The 27,478-nt window shown below is 36.6% G+C and overlaps 1 protein-coding gene across 1 annotated transcript; it reads left to right on the top strand.

Moving 5' to 3' along the window:
* Positions 1–5,283: 5,283 nt before the first annotated feature.
* On the top strand, positions 5,284–8,318 carry LOC124169048 (cuticle protein 1-like). The gene is made up of 2 exons (XM_046547518.1): positions 5,284–5,388; positions 7,597–8,318. Exons 1-2 carry the CDS (start codon positions 5,374–5,376, stop codon positions 8,014–8,016), a joined length of 435 nt encoding a protein of 144 aa, XP_046403474.1. The 5' UTR covers positions 5,284–5,373; the 3' UTR covers positions 8,017–8,318.
* Positions 8,319–27,478: the final 19,160 nt, after the last annotated feature.

Genomic DNA, 27,478 nt, shown 5'->3' with positions numbered 1-27,478 from the left:
TATCAAAATTTCCAAGTTATTAAGATAACATACCTTTAAAAATACATTTTGGTCATGATAAAATGATTCAGCTTACTGTTATGATGAAAAATCTATTGGACTTTCAAATACATATCTACAATTGCGACTTAGGTGTACTCTACTGACAATACAGAAAATACCCTCATTCTTAGACAAATTCAGTCAAATGCAATAATGGACCCTCAGTACAGAAGTTGATAGCTTATGGTCATTTATTATTAGCATTTTCGGGTAAAATTTTTTCCTATTTTGACCAGACTACTTCGTTGTGAAATGCATGATTCTTTTACCTTCACTGCGGCCCTCATAATGACGTGATTAGCGACGCCAAGGAAGGAATTTCATCCTTGCGCATACCTCACGGTGAAATAGAGAGACTATGCTAATTTGATTATCCTTTCCCCGAAGGAACCTGTCCCGGAACATGCCTTAGCACGAAAATATCACGCGGAGGTATGTGTGGTAATTAAACTGTATCATCGGGAGAAGCAGTAAATCATTGAACACGTTACAGTGGACGGGTTCAATGGGTTTATCCTGCGAAGCACCAAAGGTGATCAAATGTGAAGGGCTCAGATGTAACAGTCACTATTCCAGTATATAATTTGATCAAATGTCAGTATTGAGCAATTTACCCTACTAAAACAAATACCAGCTTTTATTTCAATACCTTCTAGGCATTAAGAGTCCCTTCTTTGTAGAAGTACCTACTGAAAACTATCAATAAAATTTTTGATCATCGATAAACCTAACCATTATGCTATTGCATAAATTATCTAATGAAATTTAGTCGTCCTATTATCATCACAAAAAATCTCCGAGGTGATATGAGACAAATGAGGCAATTTCAAACTTTAATCTCATTTATTGGGGGGAGTACATGGATGCAGAATGTTATAAAACGGTATTAGTTTTGTTATCAAACATTTTTTGAAACTATGTTATTAAATACGCAATAAAAGCAAGTTTATTTTTTATTACTAGTGGGATGAATTTTTTACTGTAATTTATCGAGCCTAAGGGTGGATTTAATTCAATTTTGCAATCTGTCAACTGATTTTACTTATTAATTTTCGGATTCCGTGTAATAAATTTGCTCAAATTGAGCGTGTTATTACTGAAAACTTTATAAAGGCATTTTTTACACCTTTTAGCAATAATGTGACAATTAGAACTGTACATGCAAAGAAAGGGAAATAAAATAACTTAATTGAAATTATAAAAACACATTATCGGACTCGATTACATTATTTTGTAGAGTATTTAGTGACAATACCTTATGGTCATCATATAATTTTGAGGTAAAGAAAGAAAGAGCAGCTTTGGCAAAGCAAAAAATTTAGAAAAATAAGGTTTTATTTTTAAACCTTTACCACACTAGAATTTTAGTGAGGAAAAAGTTCGTAGAAGGCTAGTTTGGAATACATTGTGACATCAATAAGAAACATTGACAATGAGATGCACGGAAAAAATCAAGCTTGAGTGGATAAAAAAACAAAAACAACCTATGGAGATAAAAAATTGAGTCTGCAAGTGCTGGATGAACCAATTATTTTTGAACATGACTTTACAACCCGGTGTTTACTGTCAGAAACATTAAATTTGATGAAGGGCCATTCTAAAAGGCGTGCCTTTTCAGATCTATTATATATAGATCTGAGGTACAAGTCATTTCATATTGCAAAATAAAATGGCATATATGATACTTCCATGGTTATTATAACAGAGTGGAAAAGTAACACATTGAAAAGAATAGGATATTCGAATTTTATTTTTCCCGAAAATAAAGTTGTGCTCCTCAAAACGGTATTGGTAGTACATTAGTAATTTTAACCGAACATGCAATATGACATGATCGATCATGACCAAAAGCATGTAACAGTTATATTCTGGGAAAGAAATCCTGGGATTATCACAGTTAGGAACAATTAAAAGTGTGGATAATTGAACGGTATAACGTTTTACTCACAGCTAAAAGGAAATACGGCTTAAAGTTTACGCGGCTACAAGTACAAGACACAACACACAGAATTTAATGATGACGTAAAAAATACAAGCAAATTACTATTTGAATAAATTTGAATCCATTTAAAATAGTGAAAAGACGAAGAAATAGTTAGCCTCGTACTTCTTTTCTCATTTTTGGTAACTCACAGTAAATTTTCGGTCCAAAGAATAGGTAACTTTGTTCATATAATTCTGTTCTTGGTCTGGGTATGTGAAAAGTATTACAATTTCGGAGATTATGTGATATTGGTGAGTTCTTTTCATCAACTCTAATATAAAATACTCTAAGGACCTTACAAACAAATAAATACCTCAAAGGTAAAATGTTTATTTTTTTGAATAGGGGAAGAGAATGAGTTAAGTTTGATGCCCTCAGCATTACCCTTATCACCATTTTCTGAGATAACAAGAGTGGTTGCAAATTAGTCAAGTGTGCTCCACCCGTGCATAAAATTCCGTATTGTAATCTTGAATTTACTAATGCATAGTGCACCATTCTGAGAACAGACACTGGGCAATTACCTATATCTAAATTTCATAATTATAGATGTCATCTCTGGTCTTATTTACCAATATGCTGTTTCCAGCTAAATCTTTGATCGATGTAGATTCCCAGATATTTAATACAATCGACTCTTTCTGTAGAAGAGAGTTGTTTGTTTTCTGATATCGATGCTGTGATAACGCCTGTCATTTTTCATCCTTCTGAGGTACTTGTTTGAAACAACTCTGATTAATGATAGGCCTAATTTTAGGATGCCATATCGAAGTATCAATCGAATAACGTTTGGCATTTTAAATGATAGATTTCCGTTTTTTACGTGACGTTTTAAACATTCCATTAATTATACTCAATTTTACTTATTATTGAGCAATTATAATTATGAAAATATGGATACGATGCGATTCATTAACTGTATCAGCTGCTAACGAGAGAGGCAATAGTGAATCGGCACGTATACATCTCTTAATGCATTACTTATAGACATTCAAGAATATTCAGAATTTGAGAAAAATAAACTAAGAATTGATTACCATTTTTCTTAGTTCTTTTCTTATAACGGCATTCCTGCGAGTTTATTTTTCTTGGAAATGTTTTATTACTTCCATTACAGGGAAATTCAATCAAGCTCAGTTAGTAACTAGCCGATTTAATTGCTCATTTTATGATCTATACAAGGAACAATCGCTGTTACCAGAAAATTGTATTCTTTGAATTAATGGATGAATAGGCTTTATTGTGTTGTTCATTAGAATTTTCACTAACGTACTGCAAATGAAGTAGAGCATAAATATTAAAGTAATGTTAACGTTACATCATTGCAGGGTAAATTAGATCTGTTAGGGCTTAGAAACCATGCATATTCTTTCTCAATTTTTGGGATTCCATCAAAGGTTCTTGGATAGCAATTTCAGTCAAAAGGATCGTATTAAGGGTGCCAAACTTCACTATCATTAGCAGACTCGATAGGTATTTAGCTAACTTGCTTTGATGGAAATATGTGTACTGAATGAATTTCAGGTTGTTCAATAAATTCCATTCATTTTATAAGCCGAGCAGTAATGGTACAAAAAATACCCCGTGGACACCAAATTAAAATCAGGACACATTAATGATAATATCTATCCTGGGATCTTTTCTGTTCTCCTTATTCCAAAAACAGACTCCTGCATACCTGTACGAATTATTCATCCCCCGCAAAAAGGCTACTTGAATTTCCACCCGCCGTGTTTCTGACCTTCAATTTCCTCAAGCCCGCACCAATATATATTTCAAATATTTTCATCCAACTGCGTCTAGATTCTGGCACTCTTCCGCCAAATATAAAGACGACACAATCACTTCAGTCGTTTAAAAGAAGGCTGTACTCCTATTTGAAGTCTGGGGCTTAATTCAGTCTCCTCAACTCATTAGAGTTATCGTCTTAAAGTTGTGATGTTATCAAAACTCTCTAAATGAATGTGCATATGTATGTGTGTGTTCATTACTGTCTAAGTTAAAACTTATATTTTTGTGTTATTAGTATTGAATATTTCACAGTTTTGTATAAATATCTACTACTTGTTAGCCTAACAATACTCTCCATAATGCCTTATATTTGTCAAAATGCCTTTTATTAAGAGTTGAACATTTCCTGTATTTTCTATTTTTTGCTCTCATAGGTTTTACCTAGAGCATAATAAAAATATTCTATTCTATTTCTTTATCATTCCAGGAAACAATATTACTAGGAGGTATATAAAACCTCACAGATGTTATCAATATTTAAAAATTCCCTATGAAATCTGTATTCATTGAGGTGGCACTAATACTTTTCAAATGAAAATATTAATCGATTTATTAAAGCCACTCATTTGGAAACAATCCAATTTTTCCATGTAAATTAATATGATTAAATCATAATTTGTCTAGAGTAAATAAAAGTCTATGTAACTTTGAAAAACACCCACTGAGAATTAAAATAATTTAGAGTCTACGATGTGGCATCAATGGATTATTTAAATATTTTTAATGTATATGAATATTTTAGAAAGTTGGATCTGAAAGCTGTTAGTATAATTTGTATGAGGGATTTACCGCAGCATGTGTTACTTATTTTGTGTAATAGTTTCATCAAACCTCCTTCTGCAAAAAACGTACATTACGTAATTATAGCAAAAGCACAAAATAATTTATCAATCAGAAAAAAGCGACCAGGTCTCCTTAGATCGAAATGAAGGATAATTTATTCGGGAAATCAATGAAAAAATTCCAGACATAAGTGCTTCCTATTGCGTACAAGCTACTCAGATTATAAAATAGAATTCTCGGCACGATTTAAAATTAGATCTCCACGCTAAGAATGGCCAACTAGATCCCCACCCATGCGATAACACGGGTAACCACGGTGGGAGAGAAAAAATTATCCTATTTAACGAATTATGAGCTCATAAATTACGCTGCCATGAAAGGAATGACAAGCTCGTATTTGTTGACGCGCGACTTTGTCTCTTGCGCGCGCGTGCTTTTGCATTTTAAATGCTTATCTTCGCACTTAGCAAGGGCGTGGGCCAATGGAGAGGGAAAGGAAGAAGGATGTATTTCTAGGGTATCTGAAGGGAATGGAAGGCTTCCAGATCTTTTAGAGGTCGCCATATCATAATGGAGATTCCTCGATAGGGTTACGTGGCCCAAAGGGGAGGGTGTGCCGTAATCGTTGACAATAAGAGGGATGGGAAGGTAGGGGAAGGATGGAGAGGTATAAGTGAGGACTTGACTATATAACGGACAGTATTATCTAATAGCTTGAGCAGCGCAACATAGTCTTCTGACAAAGAATCGGCAGCAGTCACAACAACTCCGTCATGGCCGCTAAGTTGGTAAGAGATCCTTATCATATTTCCCTTTCTCGTGATGGTAATGTTTTATCAACTGCATTTTTCGTTAACTTAGTATTTTATGTAAACTTTCCTTATATTTTTGAAAGCATTTCTCAATATACGTTTCATTTTTATAGAAGTAAAGGATGTTGAAATAAGTACTTGCAATTTTCCACGATTATTGCCGTCATGCCCGCTAAGTTGGTAAGAGTACCTTTTTATCTACGTTTCTCGTGATGGTAATGGTTTGTATGGGGCGACCTCTAAGATTTACCGCGATTATTGTCGTGAAAATTGCGAGAGTTTATTTCAAATATTACGATTTTAACAGTGGAAAATCGCAAGTACTCGCGAATAACTAAAAAAATAAAAATGCTTTAAAAAAACTCGTTATTGCTAATATGAGTCATTGAAATCGGCAGGAAAATTTATTGGATACATAACACATTGAAATTCGCATTTGTGAGCAGAATTAATTCGTCATGGTTAATTAAAACATTTCCCCATTGTAGCTCAATTAATTGGTGATTTCCTTAAGAAAATTGCTTTTCTGTATCTATCAAATAAGGTTGAATTTTGGAATTTCATCTGAGAGCGCGGATGGTAATTTCTAGCCTATTGAACAAAATCTGGAAGAAAAAAAATTAATCTCGCTTTTGTTTTGTACCCGAAAATTTATCCAAAGTAACTTTTGCTATCCATTATTTCTATAACACCTGATTTTCATCGAGAAATATAATTTTTCATTACCGAGTTAGCTATTAAATTCTATCAACTATGAAATGTGGTTAAATTAAATGCAAGAGTTGAATTAGTTTCAAATTATTCTGAGGTATATAATGCGTCACCTTTCCACTGCAGTCTGTCTTTAGGAGATAATAGTTTCTAAAATGCTTACGAGCATGAAATACTATATTTGCTGATAGTCAGAAGAAGTTAGCAAGGAGTTAACTTGTTTTTCGTTCTGTTGTAGTTTATTAAAGTAATTAATTTCATTAGCACTCAAATCAAGCGGCCATCTAAGAGACATTACTTAGGTATTCAGAGAATCGGTGGTTTGAAATGTATATCTTACAGTGGATATAGACACCTTTGGCCCAGATACAGATAGTGGGATCACATAAAGGTACATATTTTAGAGCAGATTGAGTGCGTCTAAGAGAAGGATTTTCACTATCAAACATGTTTTCTTGATGCTTCAAAAATACAATTTTAACTCCAAGTATCAAAGATATTTCATGAAATATCCTCAGCCGAAGTCTCAGAATTTTGTATATCTATCATAAGGACTAAGAAATCATCAAAAGTGCAATATCTTATGTCCAAAGAGTATTAGGACTCATAATAATTAAATGATGTGTCTGAAATTTGTATTCGTATTCTGAGAATTTTCAGTAACCAGTTAATTGATTTTTTGTACAAGTACATTTTCCAGATAAAGTATCTAAGAAATTCTGATAGTGGTATAAGATTTACCAATGCTACGATATAGCTGTAGTACAAATTAGAATAATCAATTTTTCCCCTCAAATTTATCTTTCATTGTTCATCTAAAATTGCATGGTTCTAATCGTTAAGTGAAAGAATGCTAGGTCATTTATTTACTCAATGATTACCCAACCCAAGGGTTGGAGAGGAAAGATGATGGTAGTGATCACCCTGAACTAAACCACCGACGAGTGAATGTCACACATTCAGGGTAGGGAAAGTAGGGTGCATAATCCTTTGTTGTTTGGGAGTACCCGAAGGCTTCACCGGAGATTCGAACACGAAACCCCTCCATAAGCGGTCAAACACTCTTCTTTCTAGGCTATCACGCTCCCGTGAAAATTCATTACAGTCTGTTATTATAATATCATGAGATAATATTTCATTTATAAAAGCAAATTTGAATGAAGAATTATCGATGATTGAAGTATTGCCATCGCAAGACAGTGATACATCCAACTATTTCCTATAAAATTGTATCGTAATGAATAGATTGTTATTGGAGACACTGATATTGGACAGTTATACTCAAGTATTCTACCGATTAAGGTAGCCTTCCTTGGAGTATCCGTTTTACAAATATTTCAGCTTACGTAGGCAACAAATATTCTTATTCAACATGGCCCTCCATATTTTCACGGCCCACCTAATACGAGTAACTTACATTTTGCCTCAACTATTAATTTCATTTTTTAAATGTATCTTTCATGCAATTTCCAGATCGCCCTTGCCCTTTGCGTGGCAGCCGCCATGGGGACTGACGTCCCAGCGGCCAAATACCCCGCCGGAGTGAGCCCTCACGCCTGCCCCAACTACCCCTACTGCGACAACGTAGCCCTGGCCGTTGGTGCCGTAGCACCGTACGCAGCTCACGCCTACGCCGCATATGGAAACCACGGTGGTGCCCTCTACCCTGCCGGAGTCGACCCTCACACCTGCCCTAACTATCCTTACTGCGACAACGTTGCCCTCGCAGCCCACGGAGCTCACGGTTGGGCCGGCTGGCACGGTTGGGCTGGGCACGCCCCCGCCTGGGCTCACTGGGGAGTTCCAGGAGTCTATGGTTCTGGAGCTGGAGCCAAGTACCCCGCTGGAGTTGACCCACACACCTGCCCCAACTACCCCTACTGCCATTACTAAGAGGAGACACCGCTGCGGTAGCGAGGCCAGTATGTCCCCGCTACTACGAAAAGCCTGATCCCACCTCGACTTCAGGATTGTTCTTCGTTCTATCATCTGTGGGATACCTGAGTCGACCGACCTGCATCCTTCCGAAAAGAGTCCTCTCGGTTCGTAAAATTAACGTGCTCGATGTCCTGTGTGTCAAGATGCATCAATCACTGACATTCTCCCAGATTTGCTCAATTTTTGATACGCTCCAGGCTGTAAATACCTATCAGCTTTTCCGGTTGTCAACAGAGAAATAAATGCATTTTTTATAACTGTTATTTCATTTATCAAGTTTCTACTACCAAGTTCCTCACCAAGCATTGGGCCAATGGTCTATACAAGTTAATTCAGTTCCTTGGAGTGTAGGTCTTGAATAATTTAAGTGCAAATTTTGACAAAGTTTCGGCGTATTTATACTCCTTCATCTTAGCTATGAATGATTGTAAGGGCATAATTTTGGCGCATTTAAGGTACGTAAGGTTATAACAATGTTTTTTATAATAACGGAATAAAATTAATGAAGGATTCAGTAGCAAATTAATCAAAAAAGCTTAATTAATATTAGCTTATTTGCTATCAATAAACAATTCCAATTAACTATAAAAAGTTTTGTTACAATTCTAGTTCCTTCTTTTTATTCATTAAGAGCACATTGCTTTCACAGATGAATGTGCATAAATATACTAAAACTTTAGTAAAAATTTACATTCAAAATTCATTAAGACCCATGCTCCAAGATACTAATCAGCGTTACTCATCGAAGCCAAAGCAAAGAAAAAAATTCGATCTATAAAGTCTAATAAGCGTTATATTTATTTAATTTCTCCAGTTTTTAAAAAGGGAAATGGTTTTACGGTTGACATCTTAGAAAGAAATGCATTGTTTTTGCAATTGACTTTCTTTCTTTTTGAAATACAAACTGTCTGTTCATAATAATGATCCAAGTCTGACTGTCTGTTCCAAGGCTGACTTGAGGTTTTTTTAATTCCTTCAAATGATTAACTAACGTCGTCGGCATGCGGTGACGCCGGCTGACATCAACGGCTACTGCGTAGGTATTAATTAAAAAATATTCAGATTATTCCATTATTTCAATGAAATGAAAACTAAGAGTGCTAATTTATCACTTAAGTACTTTGCTTAATTAATTCGATAACTATTATTTTACAGTCAGAATTGAGTTTCAGGAATAGTTTATTTATTGAATGAGCTGCATCAGCTCATATACGAGTCACATAATAACCAAATATTTAGACAGAAAATTGATTCATAAATGAGGCCTGCCAAACAGTTAAGGCATATTTTACATATTTAAGTAAATGAAAGGTCGTAGCACTTTTCCACAAGACTTTTTTATTCGTACAACGCGTTTCGGCTCACTGAGCCATCATCTGGTACAAGACGCATTTAAAAAAATCTTGTGGAAAAGTGCTACGACCTTTCATTTACTTAAATATGTCTAACTTCCACCAATTGAAGCCTGAATCTGTTGAACATATTTTACAGTTCGAGAGAGTCTTAGAACGAGTTAATTAGGAACAAAAAGCATTAATTTTATAAGGAAAGAGTCTGATTCCAGAGGGATTAGGCCGATCATTAATTTCTACTCGTACTATCTCATTCTTTTCTTTAATTTTTATTTCCTTGAAAAATATATAAGTTCTTTGACAAAAAATTGAAATGATTTTGGGATAAATTTCAAAAGAAACAGCTAAAGACCAAGCCTAATAAGTCACTGGATTTTTCTGAAAACGAGTCGGTATTTTTTGTCTAGTCATGGGTATTGGTGAGAATGAGAACTTTCTGCTTGCTGCATTTTCATTGCCCATGACTTTGTAACAGTTTAGATTTTTACGATAACATCCAAATTTTCGTATATAAACATGACTAAATGATGCTGATCGCTGTTTTTGATTGGGATTGTTTTAATGTTTTTTGGAGATATTCTAAAACAATTGCTAAAACCAAGCCTAATATAACCACTGGATTTTGTTTTTAAAACGAGCCGGTATTTTGGGAGATATTTTTTGTCTATTCATGAGATTTGGAAGTGATTTTTTGCTGAAATGATGACAATAGTGTTTAATTTCCTGTTTGCGGCATTTTCATTTCCATTGATTTTATATCTGTTTATTTTTTTAAATTTTTTTATTTTCATAATTTAAACCAAATGCCTGTGCTAGCGAAATAAAGACACGTAGCTAAATGTTGTTGGTTGCTCTCCTTGTTTACTACGTAAATCGTTTTCTTAGTATATTTGAGCTAGATGAAGAATACCTTTGAGAAACTATATTCACCTCTCGGACTATAGACTGAACATTTCCATTCAGGTTTCCACGGGGCATAAATTCCAATCCTCGGCCTTCCCAGAAAGTTTGACATGAACATTTTTCCGCCCTAATTGAAGAGGATGTTGGAATCCGGAAGGTTTGGTTCGTCTTGTCACAGCAATCAGCTCACTTCTTCAAATCGTGCATCACTCATCCTCACGCCTTCGTTGCCCTTGCATCAACAAACGTGCTGACCTTCACAACCACGTTGTCGTGCTAAAGCGCCCAAGGAAATCCCGTCAATATCTTTCTCAACCTACACATCTTCATCCACTAATCGATTGGAGTCTTTTAATTCTTCCTTAGGACCTTTCTACACTTGCGATATTCTTTTAACTAAATTCGTTATCGATGAACCATTTATCGTAGATAATCTAAAAAAATTCTTCATTATCTATCTGAATTTTCTGTCGTGCTGTAGCGTAAGAAATATTGAGTATACCAAGTGTAAGCTATGATAAACCTTTATTCGAACACCTGTGATTATTAGCCTTTTTCTTCGAATAATTTGACGTTTCAATCGACTTGAATGTTCACTATATTGCTCTGAGGAAAAAATAACAACATTTTAGGGAAAAAGAGCATACAGAATATTTCTGATGAGATAGGTATACCATTTTAATATTATGACTTGTCTAGCTACTCAAAAGCTACATAGCTACTACATAGCTAATTTTGACTTGGATGGAAGGGAAAAAAATTTCAGAAAAGTTGTAAAAAAGACAGACGTGTAGAATAGGAGATAAAATATTGAATTCACTATCATGGAATGGATTAAATCAATCCAGATCCATCTGAAAAAATGTACTTCAGGAATTATTTTAAAAATAAACTAATAAGTGGATTAATTGAAATCAACCTCTAACAATATATTTGTGACAATATTACCACAAAAAAGTGTGCGTTTTATGATCAAGTGCCTCTCTGCACGTATGGGTGTATCACTCGGCTACGGAGAGCGGAAATGGGTTAAGTATTTCTTCATCCAAAGAATGGAGAGAGAAAAAGAGCCAAATTTTTGAAGATTTCTGCGAGGATACTAAATTAACAGCAAATGGTCGTATCTTTATTGACAAAAGTAAGTAAACAGATACCACTCTGATACAACCAAACTAATATTTAATTAAAAAATTCAGTTTAGAATACAAATTTTACACAAGAAAGGGGTCAAAATTTGTCATACGTTAGCAGCGGTATAACTTAGAGAAATTCATGCAGAAGTAAGTGAGAGATAAAAAGATTTAATTTCTGCTAGTAAAGCTTTATAACGAATAACGAAATAGTAACTTTTCGGCTCTAATCATGAATAATTCGCTCTTTAGTTTCAGTGAAGCCAAAATCCGACCGAGTAAAAGTCTTTAATATAAAACACAGATAGGCGGGAGTTGTGATGGAGAAGTATAGCCACTTCCAAGTAATGATACTCCCAAATAATGGCTTTAAATTGGGGTACTGGTTCCATGACAATTTTCTTTCAACGCTTCGGAATCAAGGAAATACCCATGGACCGTGGGCGTGTGGAGAAATTCTAAGCGTGGGAACACTGAGCGGTAATAAATAAAGAGATTCTAATTCTAACCGTGTCGTCCGCGGATACAACCTCTCAGATAGCAATAGTTTTCAGTGTCGAACATTGTAACAGCGGGATCCCATCTGATAGAGATGTTCAAGTTCATAAAAATGCTAACTTAGTGTCTCATCCACTCAGCAGCTTTGGTGGCTAACGATTAACGTCAACGCGTGGGTTAAAGTATGCCCAGGGAGTGGCAGAGACCGTCCCTGGGAAGGCGACCGGTATAAGCCATTCATCCAAATTAGCTCCATACAGATATTTTCCTCTGGTAAAATGAATAAGCAGATGATATTTAATATAAAATATACTTCTTCGTTGGTGCTCTTTACCATAAACTATTTCAATGACCCATATCAAAAAAAATATATTTTTTTACTGCAAATAAATAAGTATTATAATTAGCATTCTGAATAAGCGATTTCAAGTAGTCTTTTGAAATACAATATAAATATTTTAATATTAGCTCTTGAGGTTTCTATACTTTATAAAAAAACAAGAGTTCATACTCAAATATAAACAGTAGGTCAATAAATATTATACAATGAAAATATTAATTGAATTAACTCGTATACGGTGGTAAAAAAATACGCCATAGAGTATGGTTATTAGGTCTAAAACCTGTGTATTAATAACAAGGTTTTGAAGGCGAATTACTCATTACTAGAAACCAACCAGAGAAATAGAATAGCAATGAATGCAGTTGTATAAATGGGTGTGATTTCCGACAAAGTCGCGCGAGCTCATTCACACATGCTCAATTCCACAATCTCTAAATTAAATATTTAGTCATTTAGTGAGTGTATTTTTTGCTATGAATTTCAAAATTACCATCAGTACAAGACAGTATGCTTAAGATTCAATCCCTGCGAAGGGCATTCTCCACAGTTGCGATTCAAACCCTAACGTAAATAGAGAATTGTACCGGATATTTCAAAATGAATAGTGGAATTTCAACCCTTTATAATATTTATTACACTTAACTTTGCAGCTTTAAACCATGCATCAAATGAATGAGCAATTCAACCAGTTTTTTTAATGTCAATAATGCGTATGTGCATCCAATATTTCCGTCGCCATCCGTTAAAGGACGATAGTTGCAAAGATGTTGACTAGTAAATGGAGAGTTTTTTGTATTTTTCAGTTTTGCAAAGACGGAACCATATGGTCTTGACGTGTGACAAATGGTGCTTACATTGACACTTGTAGGCTATTATGCTGAACTGTTTTAGTTGCTCTCACATTTTTTGTATCAGTTGTAGCTGTAATTTTAGTATATTGAATATTAGGATGTGTTAAAACCCAGCTATTCATTTTGAAATATCCAGTAAAATTATGCTTTCAAACTTATAAACGGATGTATCATTGCTACTGCATGTATCATTGTATCATTACACCTGTCTTCGTAATGAAATATTCATTTAGAAGAATGCAATTAATTTATATTCTTACTCACTCAAATATTCAACCAGAAGGTTGGTTTGGTTAGGTAAGGCTAGAGATTACCATATATTAGGCTACAGGCGTGTGAATTTAAAAATTTAAGGGTAGGGGGCAGTTACTTTCCCAGGTACATCTTAGTCATCGAGAATCATCGTTTGGTGAAGTCCGAAGGTCTCACCAGGGATTTGAACCCGGCACTCCTCGCTCAGAAGCCAAACGCTCTACCCGTTGGGATATCAAGCTCCCCTATTAAAGCCATTACATTCAGTCGCCAATACTCCGGACAGGTATCTAGCTTGGAACAAAAGGGGACTTTACACTTTTTGGTTGGCTTCCATGATTGAAGCAGAGTGAGAGCTCAGAGTGGTATCTATTGTTGCACAATAATACTGCACTCGCAGATTAGTGCTGTTTTATCAGATTTTGTTCTTAAGTTAATGATAATGAAATACTCCCGTTAATTTTTGTTAGTGTTCAATGTAAATAAAAATTCTGGTACATTGTTACTAGTGAGAGTGTTTTAGTTTTAACACGGTATAGGCATTAGAAAAGAAAGGTGCCCAAAGCAAGGGGGAGGTATCCCTATATTGGGAGAACACAAAAAATAAAAAAAAAGAATGGTGGGTTAACGTTTTCTTATTTTCAAAATTCAAGGGCTCGTCAGATTTTTTATTATATTTTATATCTTGTGGTTATTCTTATGGTATTTATATTTAACACTTCTTGGACCGATGCCCTTTGCATTTGACTAGCATCGGAGGCCTGCCATTTTTTAATTTTACCCAGAAGCTACAAGTATACCATTAAAATCACACAACTCGAAAACTTAGGCATTTTTTGGCATAAACATATTCACGTTTTTGTGATGAACATATATTTTTTATGCATACGTTTTTAATTAGTATTCTATGCAAGAACAGTAACTTGTTCAAACAGTCCAAAATAATTCCGTAGAGGGGATTGACGAATCATAATACAAAAGCACGCAAAAATACGTGACCGGACCACTACCGCTGGACGAGGAAACGTGAACGGGCCACAATGTGTTAAGCTGGAACTTAAAATCTCTCCTGACTATGGGCTACTGACTATATATTACGGAAAATATTTCCTCTTTAACCCTTTATCTGCGGGAGTACATGATTTTTATTACCATCCTGTGCGTGAGACACTGGCAGATACATATGGGGGACACAGGATCCCCCTTTGCGGGGCCGCCCGCATTGCCTAAAATTGCAGAACTACAATTTTAACTCTTTTATATTATAATATAGAATTATCTTATAATGTGTATAATCATTTTAAATAAAATTTCCCTAAACGTTGCATGTGACTTGATTATAGAGTGGTTTCCTATTTTTTTATTGCCTAAATCGAAATTTTATTACTCCTGGAGTACGTATTTCACGCTTTAAGATTTTTAAATGACGATATTTTTTTGCGATTAAATGAAAAGTGAAAATTTTTAAGCGCGCGAAAACGCAACGGCAAAGTATGGAAGCTGGGAAAGCCCGTGTCACGTCATTCTGGTTCCGGCTGCCGCTGTGTGAGGCTACCTTGGAGCGAGTCTATGAGCGCCGCTACGATGCAGGCTGCTAGCAGGTAGCAGAGTACCCTGGTAGCAGGTAGCGCTTGGCTTAAATAAGGATTATTAATACCCTATCAAACGAAGGAAACTTTCCGACCTTAGGCAATTTTAATATGTGATTATTAAGAGATGTTTCCCTGAGCTCTGTGCCACATGCATGCATTGGTAATCGCAGACGATGCAAAACTCCTATATACTCGTAAAGAAACTAGGACCCTGTGACATAACGTGGAGTGGCATCGCATGGGTGCCAATCTGGCCTTTTCCAAATGGGGTTAAAATTGACCATCAACATTCGTCTAAATTATGATTTCTAAAACCAAATAATTTGTATTTAATGAATACACTAATGGTGGATAACGAATCGCAATCAATGCCTTTCGTTTCCTTTGATGATGGAAACTACCCTATTTTTTATTACGATGCAGGTATAGGTAGCTCTAGATACCTTTTTCGACCCTCCTTTGATTTTTTCTGTATCTGCTACTGGCGGGAGAGAACCACGAAATATTCTTCCCTACAGCATGGCCGAGTGTATCGTAAGGAGTGAACCTTATGGTCTGGGCAAACCCTTCTCTCTTTCTTACCAAGGGATGGACCTACATTTGTGCACTTTTCGTAGGCATATTAACAGTGTGGAGCGGGAGGGAAATACACAATATGAAACGGGCAGTACGATAGGAAATTTCATGAATTGCCATGAGAAAAATTTCCTCTGCACCGGGAATCGAACCACGGACATTCCGCTTTCTGGGCTATCGCGCAGACCACCACGCTATCCAGAAACCTAATTACCCATGGCAATTGCACTAAGGCTCATGGTACTAGATATTGGGCCCTTGCGGTCCATCTAGGATGGCAACGCGAGGGAGAAAGCACTGCCAAGAAGCCACAACCGGTTAAGAGCCTCAAACCTGCGCTTAAGCCGCACAAAGCGGTACCTAAGTGTAATATTTCAAATCCTGCAGCGAGAACTGCGATGAAATATTCACGAATTGCCATTTAATACATAAAATCATTCGAGGATTTGAAACATTTAATTTACTTTATTCCCGAACTACCGAATACAGCTCATATCGACCATTTTATATCGGAAAATTCAAGAAAATTTACAATAGAGCGTACACGAATAACCATGCCAGCCCAGGCGGGGGGAAACCAGCCCAGGCGGGACTCGAACCCGCGAACTCTTATTTGACAGGCGAGGAATCTACCCCACCGCCTCCCCGAGGCTTGCGAATCGTAAAATTTACTCACATAAAAAAAGCATGTCTATCTGTGGGATAACAAAGTCCGTGGTTCGATTCCCGGTCCAGGGGAATTTTTCTCATTGTAATTCATGAATATTTCACCTCCGTTCACGCGGCAGGATTTGAAATATTACACGATAGCAAATGCCTTGATGCACCCCATGCAGTAAGGGATATCCGGGGAGAATTAAGCCGCTTTAGCTATTCGTAGAGTGAGGGAAAGGGCACTTGAGCTTTATCCGAGTAGCAATAAAAATTCTGGGTAACTGCTCAAGTTAGTCGAGCATTAGTCAAACGTTTAAAACATTTTTTCCCGCACTCAGCTTGCAACACGTTTAAAAAGCTTCCCGTAGTCTAAGGATTAACACTGGAATTTCTCAGCTGGGTCAACTTGACCCAAAAGAGAATATTTACGTTGATTATTTTGAAAGAAAGAAAAATTTTAGACTCATATTTCATGGCTTTGAATTATTTATCTTGGTTTACCACCGTGAAAAAGTTAGGCCTGATATTATTATTTTTTTCTGTTTTTTTTTCTCATCACTTATACCTGCCATTCCCGGATGGCTTATTTTGACCCAGACTATCAAATCCATTTGGATCCTTTCTACTGTTCCTTGGTATTCATGTGTCTATTACTGATTTTTTGACAAAATGTCACTGTATTTTTTTAACCTGATGTCATTGAAATCCATTGTACCTCCCAAATTCATCAGAAGATAAGTGATAGGCATTCACAAATTTGTGGAAGCTAGTTTCCCATACCACCATACAAATTGATGAAAAACTTAAATTTTAATATTTTTCGTCTAATTAAATTTTCTACTACCCTCTCAAATGCTTTACAAACAATATTAATGAATAAACTGGGAAGGAGTTAAGTATTATGAGTAAAATATGCAAAATTGGTCATATGGCATAATAGGGTGTAAGGATTGGTCGGGCACACTAGTGTTATAGTAAATTTAGAATCGTGCAATTTTCAATGACTAACGGAACGGGAAAAAAGTAGCGTTTTTTGCCAATTGATGTCATGCCAGCTATTGAGGGTTCCGAGCCATGAGCATCAGTTCATCAAAATAAGGCGCGAATTGGCGCATAAACTCGCATCAATCATACTTTGACAGCTGGCTGAATATTTCGGTCAAGTTAGCCCTCAAAAATTCGTTGACGTAGCCGAAATCGTAACACTAAAAATGGCTTGGACGTTAGGTAACTGCTTCAATTTTTTTTCGCCGTTGAGAATTCCGGGAGGGAGAGTTGAGGAAAAAGTGCGAACATTTCCCAAGGAAGCTTTCCCTACAGGGAGACACTTGATCTCGAATCCAAGATCGATACGACGGTGCACCGCGGTACGCATTGCAAAATCTATTTGGAGAGAAACTCCCTTAACATACTTACCACCTCTTGAGGTGAGTGGGTGGGATAAAAAGAGTACGGGAATAGAATTCCACGAGAATAATCACGCGTGAAAGGTAAAAAAAGAAACCATTATTAGTAGTAAATAGGCTGAAATAGATTTAGATCCTTGGAAATGAGTCTTGTTAACCACCAGAAAATTTTAACTGGATAGGGTTTTCAAATCCATTTAATACAGAATCAATTGAGGATTTAAAACATTTTATTTCATTCCAAAACCACTGAATACAGGTTTTATCAACCATTTTAAATCGGGGTATTCAACAAAATTAACAATTGCACGTACATGAAAAACCATGCCAGGGATAGGGGAAACCTGGACAGGCGGGACTCGAACCCGCGACCTCCTGTTTGCCAGGCAAGGATACCCCCAACGCCTCCAAGGCTTGCGAATCGTAAAATTTGCTCACATAAAGCATGTATCTCTATGGGATAACAAAATCTTAAAGAGGGTAGGGAATGTTTTTCCTAGGAAACGGAATAACCAAAGGTGCTAAGAAGTCAAGAATTGTAGCATTGGAAATGTGGTGCTACCGAAGAATGATGAAGATAAAATGAATCGCCCCAGTATGTAATGTGGAATTAATAATAGAAGATTGGGAGAAAAGAGGCGTCTTATATAAACCTAAATTACTTATATATCCAGAATGACCCGTAGCCGTGTGGCTACATTGGTGGTAACGAGGTCTGATCTAATGTTGCTCAATTTCTGTGAGTGACCTTGATAGAAAGTGATAATTGAAAATGAAAAACCTTGTGCATGTCCACAGTATTTATTGTTGTACTATGTGTTTCAGCGAATCACCTTCGCCACCATCAGGTACAAATCCATTACATTTGTACCTGATGATTGCGAAGGAGATTCGCTGAAACGCGTAGTAAAACAATAAATACTGTGGGCATACACAAAGTTTTTTTATTTTCAATCATCATCGTAAAATGTTCCAAAACATCTCGCCGAACACCGTTGAATATATCGATAGAAAGGATGAACCTTCAGGGAAATTATCTTTGTCGATGAACGAAAGTCAAAATAATCCATGCAATGCCAAGCTTTCTTTACTTTTATGATGCCTGCACGCAGTGGCAGAACCAGGATAGGGACAAGGAGTGTGCTATGATTACGATTCCATCTAGCGTAAGTTGAATACGGGGGCTATACCTCCCAGCCCCTCTCTGTATCTACTACTGTATTTTAACATACCAAAAGGGTATAAAATAGGTCCTAAGTTTAGAGCTAATTTGTATTTCAATTTATTAAAGAAGGTAAATGTGTAGGAAAATATAACTAAACACTTTTGTAAAAAGTGGTAACCCCCAAATACTTCTATTTTATCTAGTGTGTGTTTCGACCCAGTGGGGGGCTATAGCCACCTCTCCCCCCCCACCCCATATATCCACCACTGCCTGCACGTAATTTTCAGACAATAGGTGACCATTATTGAATTTCCGTTTCCCACTCGCCTTTCAATGTCATTGGACTTATTTTGCTTCAAAAATAAACAAATAATTGGATTAAGTTGCTTCAAGCTTCAAAAACATAATTGTGACGATTCAACGGCGGAAAGGAGTGGGGATTTTTTTCAAGAGCCTTAAAAGCTAAAAATGATAGGATGCAGCTACATGGCTGTGGTGGCCGAAATGGGTTAAGTTGGTTCTATTCCCGGTCCTGGGGAATTTGCACCCTTGGAATTTTTATAAATTTCACTGTCGTCAACACGACAGGTAAGAAATATACCGCAGTGGAAACGATTGGTGAGAGTCTTGAAATTTCAATGAAGTTTACCATATGTGGCTTGTGGGTGCGCTAAGAGTTGTTCACTCAGTAAGCTTCAACTTTAGGGTCAAATTGGAAAGGTTGATGCCATATGTCACTCCTGATTTAGTCGCGAATTTATCATACATTCGGGGCAAAAATCCAGTTATTCCTCGGACTTGGAGCATTTATTTTTGGGGCTGTCACAAGATTTCGCACAGGATTTGAACATTGGACCCATCAACCTGTAAGCAACTTCAATTTGAACGAGAGTTTTAGCATTATTGTAAATTATGATTTTCTCATTTGGAATGCCACATAATCTGAGTGCCAGAGACTGAATTAGAATGCAAAACAGGTATAAAAATCTTTGATAGGCCATTAAAATTTCAATCAAAGAAATTGCAGATTTTCAATATATAATCCTATTAACTGAAAATATTTTGCGGTAGGGTACTAACAATTATTTTTCTTTAATTTTTCTGAAGTGATGAGGTTGATTAATGAATATTCGGATATTGGTGCGAATCAGGAAATCATATCATGCAAATACTACCACTGATACTTGAAAATATGCTGGATGCAATTGTAAATATGCTTGCTTTACATTTGGTTGTAAATGCATGGTTTGGGCGCAATAATGAACTCCTCCTTTGGTTCAGTAATTTTAAATACGTAAACCGCATGAATTTTTCCAGCTTTAATAAATCGAAATTCCGCCGGTCTCAGTGGCGACGAGGTAGAGTCCTCGCATACAAAATCGAAGGTAGCGTATTCGAGTCCCGCCTGGATAGGTTGCCTAATTCCAGGGAATGGGTGGCTGCAGTTGCCCTACGTTGCACACCATCGAATGTCCATATTCAAATACTTGACCCGAGACTGCATCCTTTTTCCCCTCGTGATTTCCAACATAACTCACCGCCTTGTATTATCTGATTTGAGTTCGTGCATTGAATCTTCAGCGGTACTCTGTAGACCAACGAAATTGTCCCTCTTTTCCGTTTTCATGCTCCTCCTTACCTCCTCCGTAATAATTCTCTGCTTTACATGCCGCGATTCTGTCTTTCAATCTCTCAACGCTCCCTTTTCTACCAAACTCCCTCCTTGTTTAACTCCCTGGCTTCAAAATATCTTTCCCTCGACCTCTTTCCCTCGACCACTATTTTCAAATGCTCCCTAAATGCCATATAAATAAATCACCAAAGTCTAACCCATAATCCCCCTTCTCATGATCAAACATTTTTTTATGGCTGTTTTTTATTTATTGTATTTTCTCTAAGCTGTTATTTATTTATTTATTAAGACCAGGCAATTTAAAAGCCTTGTTTAAGTATGCCGGGACTATCCACGGTGATAACTTTAACTGAGTCACCCGCGGGTGATTCCGTAATAGTTATCACCGTGGCTAGTCCCGGTATACTTAAAAAAGTCTAGAGCGAACACCTCTTCGTGTTCAAAGTTCGGGCTTTGCTCTCCGGCTGTGGCGCCGTGCGCACGACCTGGACTGCTAGTCGCATAATATGCTCAGCAGTCCATACCACCTTGTCCGGTATTGTCCACAAATTTCCACAGAGGAGAATGACTGGGGTTAACTGGCTAAAGCATTCGGCCGCAAATTGAGAGATCCGGGTTCGAATCCCGGTCAAGATGAATGATTTTTTCCTCTGTGGAATTTTCGCACAATTTATATGCCTTTGTGCCATTTTTTTGGCGGTGAAATAAATAAATAAAAATAATTTAACCCGCTGTAAAGGTCTAGAATGTACTTTTCTTAGGGCGTTGAAGCTAAATAAGAGACAGAAAAAATGAAATTAAAATTATTTCTCCCACCATATTAGAACGTTACATTCGTCAATACCCTCTCCCATGATTCATTAAAATGATTCAGATTGCTGTACTTAATATTTTTCAATATATTCCCCACTCCGGGAATTCTGGGCACCCCCCCCCCCCCCCCCTTTAACAGTCGTCCCTGATATTGGGGTCGAAGGAACCGATTGCACGCATTCCAGGATCTCTTGACGTGGAAATTTTTCGGGAAAGCAGGAACTCGGAAATTTTTCGGCTGAAATGGGAGGGAAAGCGGAAAATGTGTCGTCGTTCACGCAACTCATTGAATAATATGAGCGACGCGACGAGTCTTCACGTCTTTGAATAATCAAGTGGATCCATTGCAAAATATTTTAGGGACTAGGAAATAGTTTTTCAAAAGAGAGATTGGTTTCCGGATGGACTTGAAAAATACCTTATTACCTATCGATGCTCAAGCGCTCATAGGTAAATCTTAAAAAAGTATCGACCGAGAAAATAATGAGGAAAGATCACGATGAGAATGAGAAAAGATAAGTCTTCTAAAATCTTTAAGGACAAGACATCTTAACTAAGTTGGCTAAATTGTGAGGCATGATGGCCTGATAAAAACAATCGTAGGACAAGTGGAAACTGGTACCTTCGTAGGTAACACTGTTCTGCAAAAAAATAGTTCAAAAAATGCCTGGCTACAATTTAGGGTGTTTCTGGCTAATTTTGGGTCACTGAATCCGAAAATGACCTCCGTTTTTTCTATCACCCTCCATTTTTACGAGCATCCCCTAAATTGGGGAAAACAACCCCTTATCTAAACTTATCGCGTTTCAAGGGGCTTTTACTAACGTTATCTACTTCTGATTGAAAAAAACTGACGTTTTAAGGCTATCAGGGTCAAGAGAGAGAAAAACTTCACTGGAGTTGAAAAGATTTAGGGAGTGAAAATTGAAAAAAAAAAACTTTAAAAAACATTGAAATAACCAATTTCTTCGCTTTTTATGACATATGATATGGTATCTAATGGAAAAGTTTTAAGGGATGAATACACTGTTCACCCCCCTATTTTGTAAAGGATTAATATAACATAAAATATAAGAGGGGAAGGGAAAGGAGTTGTATAGGAAGTGGTATAAGAAGATCTAAGGTTTTCCCGGGTCCAAGGTTTTTTTTACTTAAAGCTGATAATCTATATATCATAAAGTCCCCTAACGACCACTCATTCATTCATTCATTCATTCATTCACTCACTCATACAAATGTTTGGGGTGAACGAGACGAGATACGGCAAAAAGTCTGATGAAGACCCCCTCTAAAATTGTCTGAAACCCCAGGAAAAATTATGAAAACTATAAATTTCCAATTATTTCTCTGTATATTCATATAAAATTGAGTATGGGGATTAGTTCAAAAAATGGCCACCAAATTCAAATGGCGGCGCGGCTGTCATACAAAAGAACAATCATAGCAACAAACAAACAAGCAAAACAAGCAACAACAAATATGCAAACAAGAGGAGCTAAATTGGGAAAGAAGATAAAGGAATTAAAACGAAAAACTGATAAATATAAGGAAGGAAATTAAGAAAGTAATATTTGCAGTGTCTATTTCTTTGCGTCTTCTCTCCGCAAGAACAAACATCTGTTTAAATCAAAGCGCATTCAAATGAAAGCGGAGAAGTATAAGGTAGGAAATTAGTTGTTGTTTTTGGTATACTACATCGAAAGTGTGGTGGTTATTAATTTCAAAGTTAACAAGTGCACTAAATGCCATTTTAGAAATATGATTCGTGCTGTTGACTATAGTTCGTATCTTGTTGGCGATCCTTGATTGTAGTAGAAAGACTTTCAAACAAGTCTTACATAATATAGGTAGGTAAAAATGACTTTATTTTCATTTTTTGTGATGGTGATAACTTTTTATTTTTGTTTACGTTCTTTTTTCCGTTACTGTCCTTTTTAATGTACAATGTTATCCGTGAGCTGCAGGAGTGAATAGGCAGTGAATAATACAATATGGAAGATAAGTGCAAATAAAGGCATTTCTTATTCAATTATTTGTCTTGCGAAAATCACGTTTCCTTGAGTGACTAAGTTATTTATATTCCATTCTGTTCTTATATATATGTTTATATATACATATTTCTTTAAATTATATTGTATTAAAAAAACCCAATTGTTCCTTTTTTATGTATAAATATTGTTTATCGTCTTATTCTCTGTATTTTATATTGTTTCACACTTTTTCTAACATAGCCCTGAAGATGATTTAAGAAAATAAATCGAAACGTTGGCTGCTAACTTTTGTATAAATGACCTATACTCCAGGAAATACCATATTATATATTAAATAAGGTCAAGAAAAGGAAAAAAAATAAGTTATTCAACTGTGAAAATTATCGAAATCTTGACATTCACAATGTCTTGTACACCAAAGGCTGTGATCCGTTACTCACCAGATTTATTGCGCATTGCGTTGGATATTACAGCTGAGATATTTGTGTATCCCGATTCATTTAAACTTTAAATAGAGGTATTTCTGAAGTGAAATCATTCGCGATCACGATAAACAATATTTCGATAAAATTCGTTATACTAGCCCCAATTCATGCTAAGGCGCATTTGTTTCTAGATATTGATATTCAGTCCCTACGTAATTCGCTTACGAAAGGGAATAGCTGTTACATCTTATTCGTATATCAAGAATTTGGTTGAGTTTTGTGGAAAATAATCAATAAACGTGTTTTTCATTGTAATTCGTAAAGTCGTTATGTTATGATATTACGTATGCATTGGGTGTTACAGTGGAACGTGGTCTCAACGTTTTTTGTATTTGAATTGAATAAGTTTGAGAAACTCGTAGAAATTTATTTAACTTTTTTAGCCCCTCAGAAAAACGTTTCTCTTTATGAATATTTACATTCATATTGTAGCCTACGTACCATGCGCTCGTTTTACGTGAAAGTGGAAATATTGCTTATACCTAAGCTAGCCAGCTTAAAAGTAAACGAGCCTTAAGTAACAAGTAGCAAACAAAAAGTGTAAGACCTCCCACAGTGAGCATAACAGGCCGCAGGCCTTTTTCGGGGGGGCCTAGGGGGGGCAGAGCCCCCCCAGCGAGCAAAGCGAGTAATAGCATAGAAGTGAGAAGACAATTCATCAAATGCTACATATGGAGCATGTTTCTCTATGGAAGCGAAGCGTTGACGTTGACATCAGCAGAGAAGTCAAAGGTGGAAGCATTCGAAATGTGGTGCTACTGAAGAATTATGAAGATAAATGGATCGACAGAGTAAGAGATGAGGAAGTGCTGAGAAGAGTGAGAGAAAAGAGAAATTTTCCGAAAGCCTTAAAGAGAAGACGGGATAACTTGATCAGGCACATCATGAGGCGTGATGGCCAACAATCGTAAAAGGACCGGCGGAAGGGAAGAAGGACAAGGGACGTCCCCGAATGAGTTACATAGCATGCATCATCGGTCTCGGTGGCGGCGAGGATAAGTCCTCACCTCCCATAACGAAGGTCGCGGGTTCGAGCCCCGCCTGGATGGGTTGCCCCTTCCAGAACATGGATGTATGTGGTCGTCTGTTATTGATTGCTAAAAACTCCCGATTTAACACTAGGAGGACGGGAGTTTCGCGCTACCTAGAAGGACGGCTAGGGGTCATTTGACCACTAAAATGTATTTTGGAATAAAACGCCTAATTTTCAACCAATAATCAGTTTAATCGTATTAATTGTTGAATCAGTTCATTAAAAACACTATTTAACATTATTAAATATTATTTCCATCGTCAAAAGTTAATAACAATTATTTTAAAGAATCATGAATAAAACCGTATGTAGTAGTCGATTGCAAATCAAATAATGAAAATACATACACTCAATACAGAAGTTGTGTTACATTTTTAAACAATAGGGGTACTGGGTTTACAAAATTTGCATTAAAATTTTTAAAACTTATTACTTTGTTGTAAATTTCAGACAGACAGTATTTTTTCAGCGCTGTTTCCACAAAATATTTTTTGCGCTGAATGCCTTCATTGGACGATTTATTCATCTACATCTAAATCTACACACTAACCCGCAAGCCGCTTAAAAGCGTGTGGCAGGGGGTGTTAGGACACCACCCATTTGCACATGAAAAGGAATTTGGAAAATGGAAAGGAAATTGGTGCAATAGATTCAATTTGATGGTATTTGGCACCTTTTTCTTTTTTGTGCCCGTGGAGATATGGCTGTTGGATTTGGAGACGTGTTAATAAATTGATACATGCTATCCATCATATCTACTCCCGCTTTGTTTTTATTATAAAATAGGATGGTCTCTGGTATTCTTTTATTCGTTTCGGAAATAGTGTCGTCTGAGATCATGCTGCTGAGTGAAAGTTCATTATTATTCTAGTTTGCCTGATTCTACGTAAGAGTATGGCCTAAGGTATTTTTGAACACTCGCGTTGAATGGATTACATGGCTATTTTAGGGGTCATGGATATTTGTGCGTCACGCCTGTTTTTTTCAGATCGTCCATGCAAGAGAAGTTTTCCATTTTTTTATGACTTCCTGCCAGCTGGATGGATGGAAAATAATTGTTACAAGTTACATTTATTCCTGAATTCTTATGTTACGGTCACTTTAGTAACTATTTATTTCCCCAACGCTTGATTTGATGGCCAATCATCATCTTTGCCACAATATGGACATTTATTTAGGCCGTATTTTCATTTCACATCTGTCAAAACCCAGTAATCGATTCCAAATTTGTCTGGTTTATTTGGAATTTACCTCATAAAAGGACAGCTGCATTTTGCTATCACGCCAAAGTCACCATCGGATTCACTATCTTGGACGTCGTCGCTTCCATCACACGCAGATGTTGATGGATTGGTCAAAATGTCCTTGAACTGATGTTTACGATTCACTTCCAGACTGATCTTCAATATTCCCTACAGCTATTTGAATCGCGACGATTCTCTTCTCTTCATATATTTCTCAACTTCTTACTTTCTTCCTCAACTCGCTACTGATATGCATGCAAAAAAATCTACAAACGAAAGCGCATTATGGTAGAATCTTCTCTAGTTGCATTGGAGGTATAGAGAGCTGGAGAGCATTAGAAATTCATACAAAAGGACAACATTTTCAGAAGTAACGCTAATTGCCGTTCGAAAGGCAGGGACTCAACCGCCAACCGTATCCTGATTCGTATCTTCCAGGAACTTGCAGTAATGCTTCTTCTCCGACCTAAGTGCGGATTCCTAGGGTAGGATTTACAGTAGAATATTACAGTCCATCCAATTCCTCTGCTCTCTCAAAAAAAAATACAGGATTTTTCCCCAGGACGCAGCGTGCAGTCAACCCGCCCCAAACCCCGATGGGGTCAGGCGGCACTAATGCTGGACACACGGCAAAGGGGCTAGGTCAAGTGACAGTGCCGTCAGGCCAGAAAAATGAAAGTTATTCGTAAACCTGATGATTCGATATTGAAAATAATGTCTCTAAGAGCTCTGAATCTTGGACGACGGAAAACAATTCTTGGGATAAGTGACGATTTTTCGGTGTGGGTAGTACAATAATCATTGAACAATAAATAAAACAAAATTAAAATATCATAATTACATGAATTTACGCAAATCAAGGATTGAAAAGGTTTTATTTCCCTTTGCTGCCCAAAAAATATCGAAAGATTGTGCACAACAAGTCGCTATGCCTAGGTTTTCGAATACAGATAGGAGCCCTTGGGACGAAACTGGCATTGAACCGGGTACTTCCAGATTCAAAATAAAGCAAATCATCTACCACACCAGCCTCTTGCTGATTATATGATATACATGGCACTGAAGTGCCCACGGGCAAGAAAATAGCGCGAAAACCAGTTGTGGATCAAATGACCCCTAGCCGTCCTTCTAGGTATAACACGTCATAAAAATTTAAAACAAAGCATTATTGTTGAGTTTTCACTAATTTATCAAAATATAGACCAAAATGAACAAAGTCAAAAAGTTTCAAAATTTAAAAAAATATTTTAAAAAGAGAAAAATAAATTTGAATTCTGAAAATGGGTCAAATGACCCCTGCCTTCCTTCTAGTGTTAAAGGCCTCACTGTGCTGTTTTCGAGGGCAGTTGAAATAAATTAATAAATAGGACAGGCTATAAAGGATATAAAAGAGAAAAAGTACACCACTATGAAAAGGCTAGCGGATAGTAAAGGATAACTTTCATTAGAACTCTTCTTGAAAATATTATATTATTGTAATCATCGTTAAATAACTC

The sequence above is a fragment of the Ischnura elegans genome, chromosome 12, assembly GCF_921293095.1.
Source record: "Ischnura elegans chromosome 12, ioIscEleg1.1, whole genome shotgun sequence".
Classification (NCBI taxonomy): domain Eukaryota; kingdom Metazoa; phylum Arthropoda; class Insecta; order Odonata; family Coenagrionidae; genus Ischnura; species Ischnura elegans.
This window is presented reverse-complemented; position numbering and strand designations above follow the sequence as displayed.